This window comes from Mchenga conophoros, linkage group LG1, assembly GCF_057382185.1.
Source record: "Mchenga conophoros isolate Kocher_MC1m ecotype Shallow Benthic linkage group LG1, M_conophoros_male_GT1.1, whole genome shotgun sequence".
In the NCBI taxonomy this organism is placed as follows: Eukaryota; Metazoa; Chordata; class Actinopteri; order Cichliformes; family Cichlidae; genus Mchenga; species Mchenga conophoros.
In genome coordinates, this window is record NC_140526.1 from 31,779,144 (window position 1) to 31,795,101 (window position 15,958).

Sequence of the window (15,958 nt, forward strand, 5' to 3'; positions counted from 1 at the left end):
AATATTTCAGGAAAGGTGTGATAATGATATTTCTGGCAATGTAGAAAAAAAAATACTGAACTGAAGCAGCACTTATAAGTGTAAATAAATGAAGGACATTTTCCAGCCTCTTCCAATGAGCTACTGTCCCTGATGACACACTTCCTAATTTGAAGTGTGAATCTACTGAAACAAGTTGTTAGCAGGAGGAACAATATAGTGCAACAGTAGTGACACAACATAAATCAGGTGTAGCACCAAAGTAGTTTGAGTAGCTAGTTTTCCCAGGAAATCGTTGAAAATAAAGTAAATGCTTAACACTAAGTAATTTAACATGGTAGCAGATAGGGCTGTTCGATATAACGATATATATTGGATGACGATATAAAAACGTCTATCGTTTCATTTTACGTTATCGTTTGTTTCATGGTGTCGCAAAATAAACTGTTTACGGCAATATTTTTTCATCGTTCTGATGATCACTGTAGTGGCTATATTAATTATATTAATTTCTCTCTTAAGTTCTCTCTTTCTCTTATATATATATATTTATTTAATATAACCACACTACTGATGGACAAGCGCCTGTTTTTATGCCTTGTGGTTAGCAACAGCGACGGTAGCACCTTTGCATGTCCGCTTGTTTATGTTCCACATAAACCTTTCACAATAAAGCTCAAGATCCTGCTGAGACTTTTCAAAATAAACTGAATCACGTAAAAGAGCAGATTAGAGCCGCCAGGTGCTAAAAAATAAACCTTAGACTCAAATGTTAGAACAGGCAACCCACAGCACGCCATGTAATAAATACAAAGAAAACGGCGGCCGTTACAACTTATGTCTAAAAATGTGTAGTTTCATGCATCGGTTAAAACACTCGACTCCGGTTAAAGGACGCTCTTATATCGGGATATGAGATTTTGGTCATATCGCACAGCCCTAGTAGCAGATGGTGTTGGGCAGCTCCTGATAAGTTACAATGTTAAATTGCTTAACTTATCAGGAGCGGCCCAACACCATCACATAAAAACATCCCACATCATCAACTGCAAGCATCTACTTCTTTGTAGCCAAGCTGCACTGGACAGCTTTGACCTAAAGTGTTGAAACACATTTGTTGTTTCCTCGTTTTGCATGAATGGTTTTCTTGCATGTTGTCGCGCTGGGTTGTATAAGTAGCTCCTGTTTTACATACTAAATCGTCATTGCAGGCTGACAGGTGTGGCTGTTGCTCTCACACACGCCTTGGCTTGTCTCGTTAGTCCATGCACTAGAGTGTAAATGTATGCCACAGCTATAGCAATGATATCACAATACGACATTTTAATATCACATATCAAATTGATTGTGTTATTGTGAATGATGTTAGAGTCCTGATGGCCAGATAGAGAAATATACAGCACTGTACACTAAAACAAACAGCCTGTTGCACCGAACCAAAGCTGCTGGCAGAGAAAATTAAAGATTTTCTATCTCCCAACAGCAAACTACAGAGTTTAGTACTTGTTTTTTTTTAGTTTTTTTTTTTTAGGTGCAACACTTTATCTATTTTTAATGTAAAATATTGATTATACTTGCTTTGGTATGTAAGTAGATAATATTTTCCATCTAAAATTTTAAGGCACTTGAAGGTATATTTTGTTTCTAAATAAATTCAAGCCCTTTTGGTCTCCAGGACTTATTACACTGAGCATAACAACACAACACGCACACAATAGGATGCGTGACTCATCATCAAATCTCTGTATCTTTCTTCCACAAATCAATTTGAACACTTTGCTCATCAGAAGGCTGGGAGGTATGAGGCTATGCGTGGTAGACATTAAAAAACAACAACAACAACATTTATACCCTGAAAAGAAGAGTGACAACATGCAAATGTGGGTAAACAGACACTAAACCAAAGTCTTTAAAAATCAAATCAAATTCTTTCAAAACCAGCAGCCTTGAATGAAACTCAAGGTTAATTTGTGTTTTCACAGCTGTTTTCAGTACAGACAAACCAACTTGTTTGATATATTAAACCTTCTCTTCTTACCTCTTCAAAGTTGCCCTCCATGGATTTGTATGCCAGCAGCAGGACGGACCTCATCAAGTCTCCCACCAGAATGAAATCTCCTTTGGTCTTCAGGTAAAGGGCCATAATATTGTTGTAGTGGTTACACTCGGTCCTCAGCTCCTTCTCGGCCGTCCACTCGTACAGACGGACCTTAAACAAACAAGAAGTGTGTATAATTGTTGGTTGTCAAGCTGCCAAAGATAAAAGCAGCAGTGATTAGCTTTAGCCATGTTTGATGAAGTGTATGACATTTTACTTCCACAATGCTATCACTCCAGATTGTGTGTGTGAGCATGAAGGCGAGGTGCTGATTGAGTATGTGAATTATAAGCTGCAACATTAATGAACATTAAACGGCTAATTACACTCGCAGTTTCATGCTGTCTGCACCAGCTAACAACTTTTTTTAAATTAATTTGAGTCAAGCAATTGACAAAACAAAAAAATCAAGGTAGACCAAATTTCTACTCATGACGGTAAACTCAATAGAACAAAGACTAGCCGGTTTTATTTGGAATGATTATTATTATCATTATAGTCATCATCTATTGTTATTATTATTTCAAAAAATGTAACTACATGTACAAAGTTTACATTACAACAACAACAAAGAAAACCAACAAAAACAAAACAACTTCATCCTTTATTCATTTAATGACGTCTTTTTGTTTTACTTTCGGATCTATTTTTCTCTTTGTTTTTATAGTTGAGTATAATTTAAAAATGTAATAAACATTTTCAAACTTTATTTACTCAGCTGTACTAGAGTTACTAAGGGGGAGAAAACAAACAAACAAACAAAAGAAAAAAGAAAAACGAAAAAAAGAGAACCAAAAAAAGATGGTTGCCCAGTGATTACATCAAAGTAGCTGCAATCACCATGCAATATCCTCAACCTCTGGGTCACCAATTTTGATCACAAGGTGATTGCACAGGTCACTCGTCTCTAAACAATCACGGTCTCACTTCAATCTATTTTGTATTCCTACGCTGCAATCAATCTGAATCAGTAATGACTCTTGACTGTTTGTCTTTGCAGTAGGGGACTCCACTCAGCTTGTAGTCCAATATAAGAACAACATTTCTACTTTAGTCAGGAATTCCTTAAATTTCCAGAAAAAATTTAAATTATTTGTTTGTCCATATCAAGTTTGAGCAGAAATAAAGAGTGTTGTGCTTAAAAGACACTAAGGTGCAGAAAGAAAGATCCAAGTGTAAAACTCTGTAGTTTAAAAACAAACAAACAAAAAAAGATAAGAAAAAATAAGAAAAATTGTCCAGTAAAAAAATCCCAAACATTTTGCATAATGCTCTACTGAGGTTGTCACCATAAAGAAAAATTAATACTGCTTCCAGGATTGATTACCCTTTAATCACTGTTTATCTTTGGGAGCTAGATGTGGAAAGTTAGCTGCAGTGAGTGATGAGTTTCAGATATCTGAAACCCATCACTAAATCTTTGGATAAACATGACTTTCTAGCTTTTAATCTATCTATATCTTAGTGTGAATGAGTGTGATATTACAAAAGAGTGGGGAGTGAGGCTGTTTCTTTCGCACTGTATGTCAAGAAATCCTCATATTCATCCATGTGGGATCAAATGATTTAGATATTGAAGAAAAACTGCTAAGGAGGTAGTTTTTGTCATTTCCTGTCACAATCAAAGAAAGTCAAAACATGCAAATCACTTGAAAGTGGACTAAATGAAGCACACTGAGCAGTCTGACTGAAAAAGTATTTGTTTTGTATATTTGTCACACTTAAATTTTTCAGATCATCAAACAAATTAAATATAAGAAAAAGATAATAAAAACAAAATGCCATTTCTTAATGAAGGTCTTTATTGAGGGCCAAAAAATTCACACCTACATGGCCCTGTGCAAAACAGTTAACCCCCTTGTTTTAACATAAATCAACTCCAGCCACACCCAGGCCTGATTACTGCCACACCAGTTATCAATCAAGAAATCACTTAAATTAGGACCTGCCTGACACAGTGGAGTAAAACAAAATTCTCAAAAGTGTGACAAATATTAAAAAGGAACTCAGGAAGGGGGCGAACACTTTTTCACACCACTGTCTAACCTCTGCAAATTTAAAACGTTCACCACTAGGGGACAGCATTATATCCATGGTTGTGTTGTGCTGGTTTTGTTTTATTTTAAATGTTTATCTTTAGGTCTATTCTCATTTCCTCATTCCAACGTCGGACATGAGAATGTGTTATTTTGGTCGCCTACATAAATGTTATATTAATTCAATGCTCCATCTTGTGCTACAAATTCATATTATATGAAAGTACAGCCTGGTCCCAGGTCACCTTCAGTTGATGTCTCTCCAGCACAATACAAAGAAGTTTTACAAAAGTACGCTTAAGGAATAAACACTTTAGAGTGTAAATGTTATATATTCACAAACTATTTGGAAGAGAATATGCAGCTATTCTTCACGTTAAGGTGAAATGAAGGATCCAAGTGAAAGTTTCTCTAGCTGGAAGCTTGAGCATCTGCAGAGCCAGGTCAGTTATAAAAGTAAACACAGTTTTTTCATAACTCAGTTTCCTCGACACATGGTGAGAAAACTGAAGCAAAATAGAGAGGTGCTGCTTTTAATCTCTGGACTACATGGTAAATTGTGACGTGTGCAGTGAAAAGCAATTGTGATGGAGGTGCACTTGACTCAGGCACCTTCCCAAGGGCCGAAAGTAAAGATTTAATTATGCAAGCAAGTTTTTTCAGTAAAAGAAAAAAAAATAGAATCTGACAAATTAAAACAATTTAACCTTCAAGCTGCACTTTTTCTTCAGGTCTTCAAGCATGACTATAAGAAAAAGTCAAGATTTTTCAAAGACCAGCTAAAAATACTAATGTCCACTTACTGTGCTATTTATGCTGGCCAGGAATTTGCCATTGAACTCTACCATAGAGTAGACAGCTCCTTTCACCTCCTTTTCAGCAACGGTTTGGAGCTTACCTGGAGGAAAAAGCAGAGTGTCTCCCAGTCAATCTTGTGTTAACTTTCAAAGCATTAGACATGAAAGGTTGAGTTAAACTAGCTCCTACAAAAAAAAAGTGACTACTGCTTAATTACTGAGAGATGTGGGAAAAAGTGAAGAAAGGAAGACGGATGCGTTCAGAATGAGGATAGGCAAAATGAAGAGTTGCAGGAGGATAAACGAAAGGCATGCAATGCACCTTGAGAGGGGCGCAGTGTGAAAGGAAATGAGAAGAATCAGTAGTGTCGAGAGGAGGAACGTCTGATAAGAAGTGATAAGAAAATGATTAAGTGAGGAGGGAAACAGGACAAAGTGTTCGTGCGTGAAATATAGGACAGAGGGTGGAGAGGAGAAAATGAAAACAGGTGAAGGATGAAGAGAGCAAGGCGAAATGAGCCGGGCTGAGAAGGCAAATGGGATAAAGGTTGAAGAACAAGACAGAAAAGTGATTTTAGGTTTATTTGCTGCAAATGGAGAAACCTGAAGAATGTTTGGGTACTGACCGTCGGTGTAGTGGAAGACAATGATGCGTCCTTGCTTGGGCTCAGCCTCCTCTGGGTACACCATGGCGGTGCCGACGATAAAATACACAGACGGGTCTTTTCCCAGGCGACAAGACACCAGGCTGAGAGCATACTCACTGGGGAGGAACTGATGGGCATGCAGAACTGACAAATACACAAAATACAAATGACTTTGTTAGAAATGTAAAACAAGGAGAATGTTACTTGAATTTAAAGTTTTTGTTAATAGTTGAAGAATGAATCTCTTCACAAATGGAAACACTGTAACATTGCAATAAAAGTCGGACAAGGCAAGCATGAGTGGCCAAGCAGGTTTTTAACTACACTATAGAGGAAAAACTACTGCAATCGCTGTTATAATGTCCTTTCACAACACACAATGTCCACTTGAACAGTTAAGAAATATTATTTTTAAATTATTTAAGACGTTATTAGTATTGTTAGTATCTAAAAATCTACAGATAATATCCATGATGTGAACCTCTTTTCAGTTCACAATCTAATTGAAAAGCAGTGCCGCTGGATACTGTATAAACAACAGAAAATCAACAAACACACCACACCTGCCCAGATCTCCCTCTACCATCCTCTCACGTTGCTTCTTTTGAATCAGATTTATCTCGTTGAGGTGAGAGCTCAGGTTTATCTGAATATTGCAATCTCAGCAGCACATTACACTGGACTCAATGTCGTGCAGTAATTGTATAACACTGCACAATACATTCATTAGTAGAGCTATTTTAAACACATGTCCTACACATCGTCTGGTAATTATTCGCCCAGTTCAGCTCTCCATTCGTTGTTAATGGATGGCTTCATAATTAGACAGCATGCTTTTGTCTTCTCATCCAAATATCTTATAGCCAAGATGGAGGATTGCCTACAGCTTGTATACAGGTCTGTTTGATTGTTCTTGGCCCATTGTACTTTTTTTTCTCCCCCATTTGTGTTTAATGCCAATTTCGATGTGTTACGCTGAACAAGATTTTCAGAATTATGTAGCAAACCGGGCTGATCCCCTGCATCTGTATACTATGAAGACAGGCATAATTTCTAACCTCCCTCGCTCTCTTTTTAGTTTTATTGCACCTGTCTAGAGAGGAAATTTTTCAATTTTATTGCTGCTTTTGCTCATTAACCTAGGCAGTGTAGGTGGAGGTAATTAATAAAATATAACTGCATACAAATCAGGATCTGCACCCTAATGCATCAAAATGTGTCTCCATATCTGATGGAAAACTCACAACATCTAAATAAGCAGTTATCTGATTGCACATTAATAAAGCAGAATGGGATGTGGACACAGTGTGCTGAGCCAGTCCCTTATTTACATATTATTAACATATAACATACACTAATTTATGTGGGGATGGTCATGCCTGGGTATTTAAAAAAAAAAAAAAAAAAAGGCTTGGTGCAGTAAAATCTGCAATGCAAAACAGACCGAAGGAAATCCTGCCTGGGATTCAGCTTGAACTGTTTGCATGACTCCCAAAAATCATTCAGTTATTTAATAAAGAGCCAGAGGTTTGCTTTAGATACAGAATGCCAAAACATTTATGTTTTATGAACCTTTTTACAATCATAGAACACAAAAAACCCACCATAAAAACACAAATATTTAAGCAGAAAATAAGATTAAATAAAAGAAAACAGCAACTTTTATTAGCAAATGATGACCATGCACCATATTGCCAACAATTTTACATTACTTTATTATCATATGCTCCTAGTTCAAATGGAAATATATATTCTGCTGTCTCACCTTCAAAGGTGTGTTGATCCACAACCAGCAGATTGTGAACCTCCACCTCTTCCCCGAAGGAAGTCTCGTGGGGAGAAGTGCTGCTGGGGAAGAGCTTGCTGGAGCTCACACTGCTAGAGAGAGCCTAGAAGGATGCAGATTTATGAGATGGAACAAGCAAGAGAAGGGCAGACAAAGCCAAACACAGGTTTATAAAACAATTCAAATCCCCATTTCAACATGAGCTGTGTGAACAGCGCAGTCGGCACCATCTGTGGCAGCAGATGTGCAGCATTTTAAAATCAGGTAAACATCATTCTGGTCATCACATGTGAGAGGCGCTCTGGCAGTAAATGCAAACACAAATAAAAGTATACACCTGTCCCCTTGGAGAAGATAAAGAGCCATGCTGAGCGGGCATAACACATACTGCCAGTGTGGACGTTTCTGATTAGCTCTCCATGTGAGAATCCCTTTGAAAGTCTCATTCTACTATTTTTTTCTTTCTTTCTTGTCAGCTAAAAAGTCATCATCTGCATTTCGTGTCAACAAATTAAACAAAAGCTGACTATGTTCCCTGTTGTTAAAATTTGATGTGAACTCTAAACTCTAACCAGATAAATTGAGCTTGACTGTGAGCAATAGTAAGAGATGACAATGGAATAAAGCAAATGCCCTAATCCTTCCTCATTCATTCACTCTGCTGCTTTCTAAATGGCTTTACAGGACAAATGTTCTAACAATAATTGTAATCCTTCAGGGTTCCTGCACCATTTGAAAATAAAAATTAATGTTTTTATATTAGACTTAGAAAATAACCTATTAATCATCATTTAGACATCATACATTTACTCTTATTGCTACTACATTATTTTTGTCACCTTTATTTTTATGAGATGCGTAGTTAAATGCATGCCCTAGCGCCTATATGGTCACTGCCACTACATACAGGGAGTTTTATTTTAATGGGGCGAGACAGAATATCAACCAAAAATGAAACGCAAAAAACAAATTTTAAATTGATCTGATTGAATGAAGTGCTGCGGACAGATGAAATCAAAATCCAGCTCAACCTGCTGTGAGGAAATACTGATTATGAGCTAAAGAATAACATTCCCACAGTCAAGCACAGAGGTGGAAACATTATGCTTCAGGGCTGTTTATCTCATAAGTTTACAGGATAACTTCAGTACACTGAGTAGCCAATGGATGGGGCTACGAACTGTAAAATCAAGGACGAGAACCTTTTTCTTTCACCGTGACAAGGACCTAAAACATACCACCACAGGAACAAAGGAGTGGCTAAAGCAAAAAGACATTAAGGTCTAGAGGCCTAGCCAGTGACCAGACCATAATGTTATAGAAAAGTAGGAAGGAGCTAAAGCTTCGAGTTGCCAAGTGGCAGTCACGAAACCTGCAGGATTTAGAGAGTTTTTCTAAAGAGGAGTGGGACAAATTCCCTTCTGAGATGTGTTACATGTTGACTTAAAGCTTGCACTCTATACTAAACACCTGCTGTTTCTTTTTACTCATGTGAACCACCACCACCGCCAAAAAAATTACTGACAAGTTTATTTCTTCTCAAGGCAAATGTAATGGAATTATACCGTTTTACCATCACATTTGAACATAGATACCATGATTTGCTGTTCTCCAGCCAGTACAACATGCTTTCTCTTCACACTGAAAGCCAGAAACAACCCGTTGTTATCTAATTTCCGTTGTTATCTAATTTGTATATTTAAAATGCTAAAAATTTCTATGACAAACCTGACAATGGCTCAGTAGTTGATTACTTCAATTATGCTATTAGGTTAGTGTTTAATTAACAGCTCCCATTAATGCATTCTAAAATAAATAGATGTGATCAAAACATGAGAAGAAAAAAAACACATTTACTTTCTGACTTCTCTAAACTCCACATAGCAACATTTCGAACCTTTTAAAACTTGCATACAGTATTGTTAATCTCTGAACAGGAAACCTTTTACTGTAACAGCTTCAGTTACGCTCAGATTACAATTATCAGGTTGTGATTAAGCAAAGTGTAACACTGAATACCACAGGAGTCAGATTTTAGACTCCTAGCTGAGAAATTTGGGCTGCAGTGGTCCTCACAGGTAACAAACAAGACAAAACATTTGGTGTCTTGACAGCTCACAGATTCATTTTATGAACAATATTCTCAGTCAGTGTGCCTGGCTAGATAAGAGTGCAGAACAAACAAGCCCTGTGGTGTTTATCATCCAAACAACAGGGAGGTACCGCACCTGAGTGCTCGCGCTGGGTCGTACAGCAGATGTGGTGCCGCTCACATCCTGAATCTCCACTCTGCTGGACAGAACTCCGAAACACTGGGAAACCTCCTGGTAACAGATCCGTCTGAGTGAGAAAAGACAGTGATAGAAACACGTTAGCGAATATGAAAACAGCAAATGGGTAAACAGGATGAAAAAAAAGCCCCTAGGGGAGCCTGCTTTGTGTTTTCTGACTTGATAACATAACCTTATCAATAACCTAACCTGATAGCCTTTATCAAATGATATTAAGCCATGGCTATCACTTAAAAGATTGGGGAAAAAAGAATGACAAAAATTGATCCAGCGTATGTAACAAAACCAGTGTGAGAAAGTGGTTAGAACAAATGGGCACTGCAAACATGAAGAACAAACAGCATTATTTGTACAGATGATGGATGTGAAATGCTCATTTCAAGTTCAGTTCTAACTCAATATTTGACTGACCTTGGAGATTCATACAGGGGAACAGTGCGAATGTGGAGTTTCTGAATCTCATCGATGGTTCCAATAGTCAGAGTGCTGTTGTTGGCCAGAGCCAAACTGTGATGAAAAACGCAGCATTAGTAAGGGGCGAGAAAAGAGGCAAAATACACCCACTATCTGCAAATCAAAAAGTGGGATTGTATGCATCTGTAATCAAAAGAGACTACATCTGAGTCAGCTCTGTCAGCTAGAGGATCAAAACAAAAGACGTTAAGGGCTTACGGCTACCAACTCTTCAGAGCACAGAAAAGAAAACAGATGAATTTCCCATAAAACCACACACTGATAAAATATGATAGGGAAGAAAAGTTCTGCTGCTGACCTGTCGGGGTAGCCCTCAGAGTTGAGTGGGCACATATAATTGACCTCCTTGAGGTTGACATTGGAGAACACCAGCTTGTGGTTGGAGGAATAGATAACAGTGGGTCGGTCAGAGCAGGCAAAGACATTGGAAGTGGACAGGGATCTGAAGGTCCTCAGCACAGTGGGCTGTGTACCAAGAGTGACCTTCTTACGCTCGCTTAGGGCACCTAGGAAAAGGAAACGAGATCAAACCACAGACTTGAAACAGCTTGAGAAATGGGTCTACATCCGTATTTGGGTCAAAAGAGCCTTTTGCCAAGTTCCTTTAAGCCACCCAGAAAGACGCACTGAGAGCAGATCCTCTGCCAAAGCAAATGCTCTATCAGGGGGTTCACGAAATTCAACTTGGTAGTTTTTGTTGATCTCGCTGGCATTAAGTATTAATGCTTTGCCCTTGTGTTCTCCTTGTATACGTTGCTTTTAATGCTCACCAAACCATTCAGTGGCCCCATGAGGTCTGAATAAAAGCATCTGCTTTAATTACGTTTCACCGCTCCATTCAGTTTATTCTTTATCTTTTGTACAGCCAGTAGTTATAACAGCAGTATACAGAGAATAACCTGCACAGGCGTTGGCCTTTAATTTGACTGAATTACTGAACCATATTTATATGAACACACATAAATTATTTATTAATTTGCGTAGAGATAAAATCTGAAAAATCTTGTCTTAAAGTAAGGCTGAAAAGCTAGTTTATACATTGATTAGCTCCAGACTGTTGTAAATCATTATTATCTGGTCACTCTAAAAGCTTGAAAAGCCATCAGCTGATTCAGAAAGTTACAGTGATTTTACTAACTGGGACTAGAGAGAGAGGGAGAGCATATTTTTCTCCCATTTTAGCGTCTCTGCCTTGGCTCCCTGTTAAATTAAGAATAGAAAATCTTCCTCACATGCAAAATCCTGACCCCATCATATCTTAAAGACCTCATAGTACCTTGTTATCCTAACAGAGTACTTCACTTTCAAACTACTGGCTTATTTGTAGTTCAAATTTCATAAGACTATAATGGAGGGTAGAGCCTTCATCTTTTACGCCCCTCCTCTGTGGAAACATTAGGCTTAAAACTGTCCTTTTTAACAAAGCTTAAAATTAGGCCTGGATCAGGTGACCCAGGGGAATCTTTGTGATGTGTTTGTAAATGAAATATGGCATCTTTGAACTGCTGGTCTGACAAAACGAGCAATTAGAAAATGTATCTTTGTACTTTAATGGACCTCATAATTTCCACAATCAGTAATGAACACGTTAACAAACTGGCCTCCCCATTGGACTACATCTCAGCACATGCCTACATTTCACTGTAGAGGCAGAACAGATTAAGAGGCATTAATGGATTTAAATGTTCTGATTGGTTGTGACTTACATAACATTCATTCTAATACAGTAATAAAGAATAAGAATCAAAAACTTACAAAGATCGCTGTAAAACACTGCCAGATGTGTTTGGGTAAATCAGACAGTGATAATGCATGCAGCTATTTAAAATTCAAAAACAGACACCTGAAAATCGGTTTTAGTTTCGTCTGGCAGCAGTTCAGGACTATTCAACTACATTTGCATCAAATGACTGCACCGCCTGTGATAACAGTTGTTTATTAGAAGGAAATACTAACATGTTGAAAGTGCAGGATGATGAAGTGGTCATGAAGCCTGAGACCTAAAATCCAGAGGTTACCAGCCTAAGCAGCTTTTATTTTAACTAGCAATATCAGAAATACTACATTAATGTTAAGCAAGCTACCAGAGAGCCCTTTCTCTATAACATGGTCAAATTCGTTTGATCTGATGTGAATGATGCAGCATACTAAATGAAAACCGAGGTAATTAGTGGAAAGTCTTTGCTAGTCCTCAGTGCGTAACATTAGCTAATGCACATATAAACACTCACTGGACTTTACTGAACTGCACAGCATCTTTTCAGGACCAAAAAGCAGACGGTTAAACACAGAAAAGCATTTATTGTCTCACTCTCAAGTCCTCCTTTTACAATTCCATTTAAATATATCCATCTCATGTCAGAGACCCTTTAATATTTCTATTCTTCTGGCCACATTTGGCCTTGATGTAGGCTGCCTTGGTCCTGTCTGTGAAACTGCTGCTTTTTTCTGCCTTTACCACATTGAAAATCTTTAACAGTTCAATGACAGCCTTTCAATCAAACTTATAACACAGCTTTCTTCAGGCAGTAGAGTTTCTGAACCAACACATCCAAATATAGTGCTGGCAGTTACGCAAGTCGACAAGAAATGATAAACTAAAAATGAAAATGCTCACAGACAGCAGCCTGTGGCCCAGCCTGAAGGTCCTCATCAGTCTGGAGAAGTCTGAGAAGCTCTCGTCTAAAGATTGTAGCGGTAACAGTGAGAAGGACCTACCAGTCTGCAGATCCAGACCAAAGTAGAAGAGTGCTCCATCTCCCAGGGCACACAGCAAGTAGTAGCTCCCTTCAAAGGTGGTCATTAGGATAGAGCGAGGAATGATTTCTGAGGACACACACAAACAAGTGATTTATTTTTGCTGTATACTCTAGAGTCACTGGTTCTATACTAAAGTGATAAATGTTTGTAAAAATACCTCCGTCAGAAAAATCAATCAAGTTTATTCAGACTCTGTGGTAACTTTAAAAGAAACAACATTTGAATGCTTCAGGATAAATATAAAGAGTTCAGTTTTGCTCAGTTTCCCAAACACCGGTTTCTTTGACTGCAGGCCAGTTACATCAAAACAACTTTGGCTATGATTAAGTACTTACTGGCTGACTCACCAAAAAGCACCACTGTTCAGATAGAAGTGTACAAAATGAAAAGGGGGACATATTTCCATGGAAATGTACATCAATTATTTTTAGCTGAGCAGGACAAATTATTAAAGTTCAAACATGAAGATGTACTCTGAAGGACATGCATAGAAGGTCTAAAACACAATCAATGTAACAAAGCTAACATAGCTTAAGGGCAGGAGTGGGACGAAGTATTGAAATTCTGCTTCCACTGACAGATCTAAAAATGTCAACATGTTGAGTATTACAGTACTGTGCAGACATCTCAAGCCACGCCTTATTTCTTTATGGGATGCTAGGAAAATATGTGCAATGATTTATTGAAACATGTCCAAACATAAATGGAAAGACAGTATTAAGGCAAAAATAGTGGCAAAACTACCTCTATTCTTCAACAAAACCTGCACTCTCTCTTGCACAAGCTTTCCTTCAAGTATCAAATCAAATTCAAATTTTATTTGTCACGTACACAGTCATACACAGTACGATATGCAGTGAAATGCTTAGACAACTGCTCGTGACCTAAAGAAAAAAAGAAAAGGCTATGAATAAGATAGGAAATAAATATGAAAATTAAAAAGGGTAAATTTAACTGGGAAAGAATAAGATAAAATATATAAATTAAAGTTGAAAATAAAATAACTGTACAACAAAATACACAATACACAGTATAGAACTATATAAGAATGTATGAAGAAATATAAATATATATATATATACACAATAACAACAGCTGTACAAGTATTAACTGGAAATGAAGAATATAATGACCAGTGTTGTGCAATCCACATTATTTAGTGTCTTGTGCAGTGCAAATATGCTTAAAGTGATTTAAGTGATGAAGTGAAAACAATGCCCAGAATGTCCAGTGTGTGTGTAAGAACTATATGTGTGGGTCATTACTGTGTGGTGGTGTGAATGAGAGACCGTATCGCCTGCGGGAAGAAGCTCCTCCTCAGTCTCTCTGTGTTGGTCTGAGGAGGAGCTTCTTCCCGCAAGTAGTCTTCAGGAATAGTTCTCCAGGCTTCTTGAAGGACATTCAAAGCTCTCCTTTAGATGTTGGCTTCCTTTTGTTCTGTTCTCTGTCAAGACACAGCCATCCTGGGCCCAGCGCTGTATGAATGCGCTGGATGAATAGCTGCAGGGCAGGATGGCTGTGTCTGGATCGGCTTACTTCTCACCCCTAACCCACCCCTGTTGCTTGTCATGTGCTTCATGATGTTGTACTGTGGACATTTATGTGCTCTTTGTGCAGAGGAGTTTTTTTTGTTTTCTGTTCTCATGCTGTCCACCCATAGGAGCCCAGAATGAGTAGAGGTCCCTTTTTTCCCCTCCTTGTCTTGCCCATTGTATTGTACATTTCAGTGTTTTTCCATAATACTACCGGTCTCTGACCTGTCTCCCCATGTGATGTCTGTGTTGTGTATGTAAGGTCGGGGGGGGGGGGGGGGGGGGGGTCCCATTTCGCTGCAGGGCAACTTGCATGTGACAAATAAAGGCTTTCTTGAGATGATTCCACACTGCTTCAAAGAAGTTGTGGTCTGGGCTCTGGGGAGGCCAGTCCATGACTCATACTGTTCCACTGTGTGTTTTTCTTTTTAGACATACTTTTACTTTTCAGAATGGCCCTTTATTGTCATTGTACACATACAATAAAGCACCTTTCTACCATCAGTTCCATTAATATTAATATCTCAAACATCACTGGCTGAAAGGTAGCTCCTAACCATTGCTGCAGATACTTTTGCACCTCTCTTCTGACCTGCTCATATTAATGAAAATGATTTGAACCAACATTTCAAATTGGGATTTGTCACTCCATAAGACCTTTGTCACAGATTTTCAATTCTTGTGTTCCTGTCAGCATTTTCTCTTTGTTTGCCTTCCATAAGAATAGTTTCTTCACACCAGCCCTGAGACCATTCCTGATGAAGCTGCAGTGAACAGCAGATGGATCAACTGATTGTAGATTTTAGGCCTGGAACAACTTCTTGACTACATTTCCAGAATTTTATGAGGACACGCTGCAAACCATGCTGAGATAAGCAAAGTTTTCAGTTAATAGTTCTTTAGAATCTGATTATCTAACTCTGCTATCGTTGGCATTTTTCATAGATTCAACTAAAAAAAGAAAAAAAGAAAAAGGAACAAATTAAGAGTTTTTGCAACAGGATGCTAGTAACAAAGTGGCTAAAGATACAATATGAATCTAATTCTGTCAAATTGTCCGTTACGTCTGGAAACAACACTGGATCTTTAAAGAACACCAATAATGAGGGGTGGCTCAAGACTTTTGCACAGTATTGTATCTTAGCTACGAGTTTAAACTCTGCAGTCAGACTGTAGTTTGTATGGCAGCAGGCAAAAAAAGTGTAAAAAAGTTTGTTCACTGAGCATCTGTCAATCAAACACAGTTGGAAAATAAAGTGTGACACTGTGGGAAAGACTGTAGAGTTGTTCTTTGTGGAAAGTAAGAGGCCTGCCAGTGCCAGTTCACTGTTATGAATTTTTTTTTTCCCAGTAACTGCTGACTTTTTCATAAGTTCAACCCAAAAAGTATTCAAGTCCTCTCTTGCATACTTTAAACATTCAAAGTTTAAATTCTTCTCAAGTGTATAAGTGGTGCACTAAATGCATTTAGATTAGCAGCATATTTAATGCTTAAGCACTCATCAAGTACTTGCTAAAATGAGCTGCTTCATGTGAGATGCCATTTACATCTATTAAA

The 15,958-nt window shown here is 38.0% G+C and overlaps 1 protein-coding gene across 1 annotated transcript in view; it reads right to left on the minus strand.

Annotated features, from left to right (window-relative positions):
* ddb1 (damage-specific DNA binding protein 1) overlaps positions 1–15,958 on the minus strand; it is a 48,174-nt gene that overhangs the window by 9,100 nt on the left and 23,116 nt on the right. The window contains exons 15-22 of the mRNA XM_085275370.1: positions 12,827–12,934; positions 10,407–10,614; positions 10,046–10,141; positions 9,572–9,683; positions 7,323–7,446; positions 5,537–5,701; positions 4,917–5,011; positions 2,018–2,188 (exon numbers count right to left, since the gene is read on the minus strand). Coding sequence (XP_085131496.1) covers positions 2,018–2,188; positions 4,917–5,011; positions 5,537–5,701; positions 7,323–7,446; positions 9,572–9,683; positions 10,046–10,141; positions 10,407–10,614; positions 12,827–12,934 — 1,079 coding nt within the window. The remainder of the gene's footprint in view (positions 1–2,017; positions 2,189–4,916; positions 5,012–5,536; positions 5,702–7,322; positions 7,447–9,571; positions 9,684–10,045; positions 10,142–10,406; positions 10,615–12,826; positions 12,935–15,958) is intronic.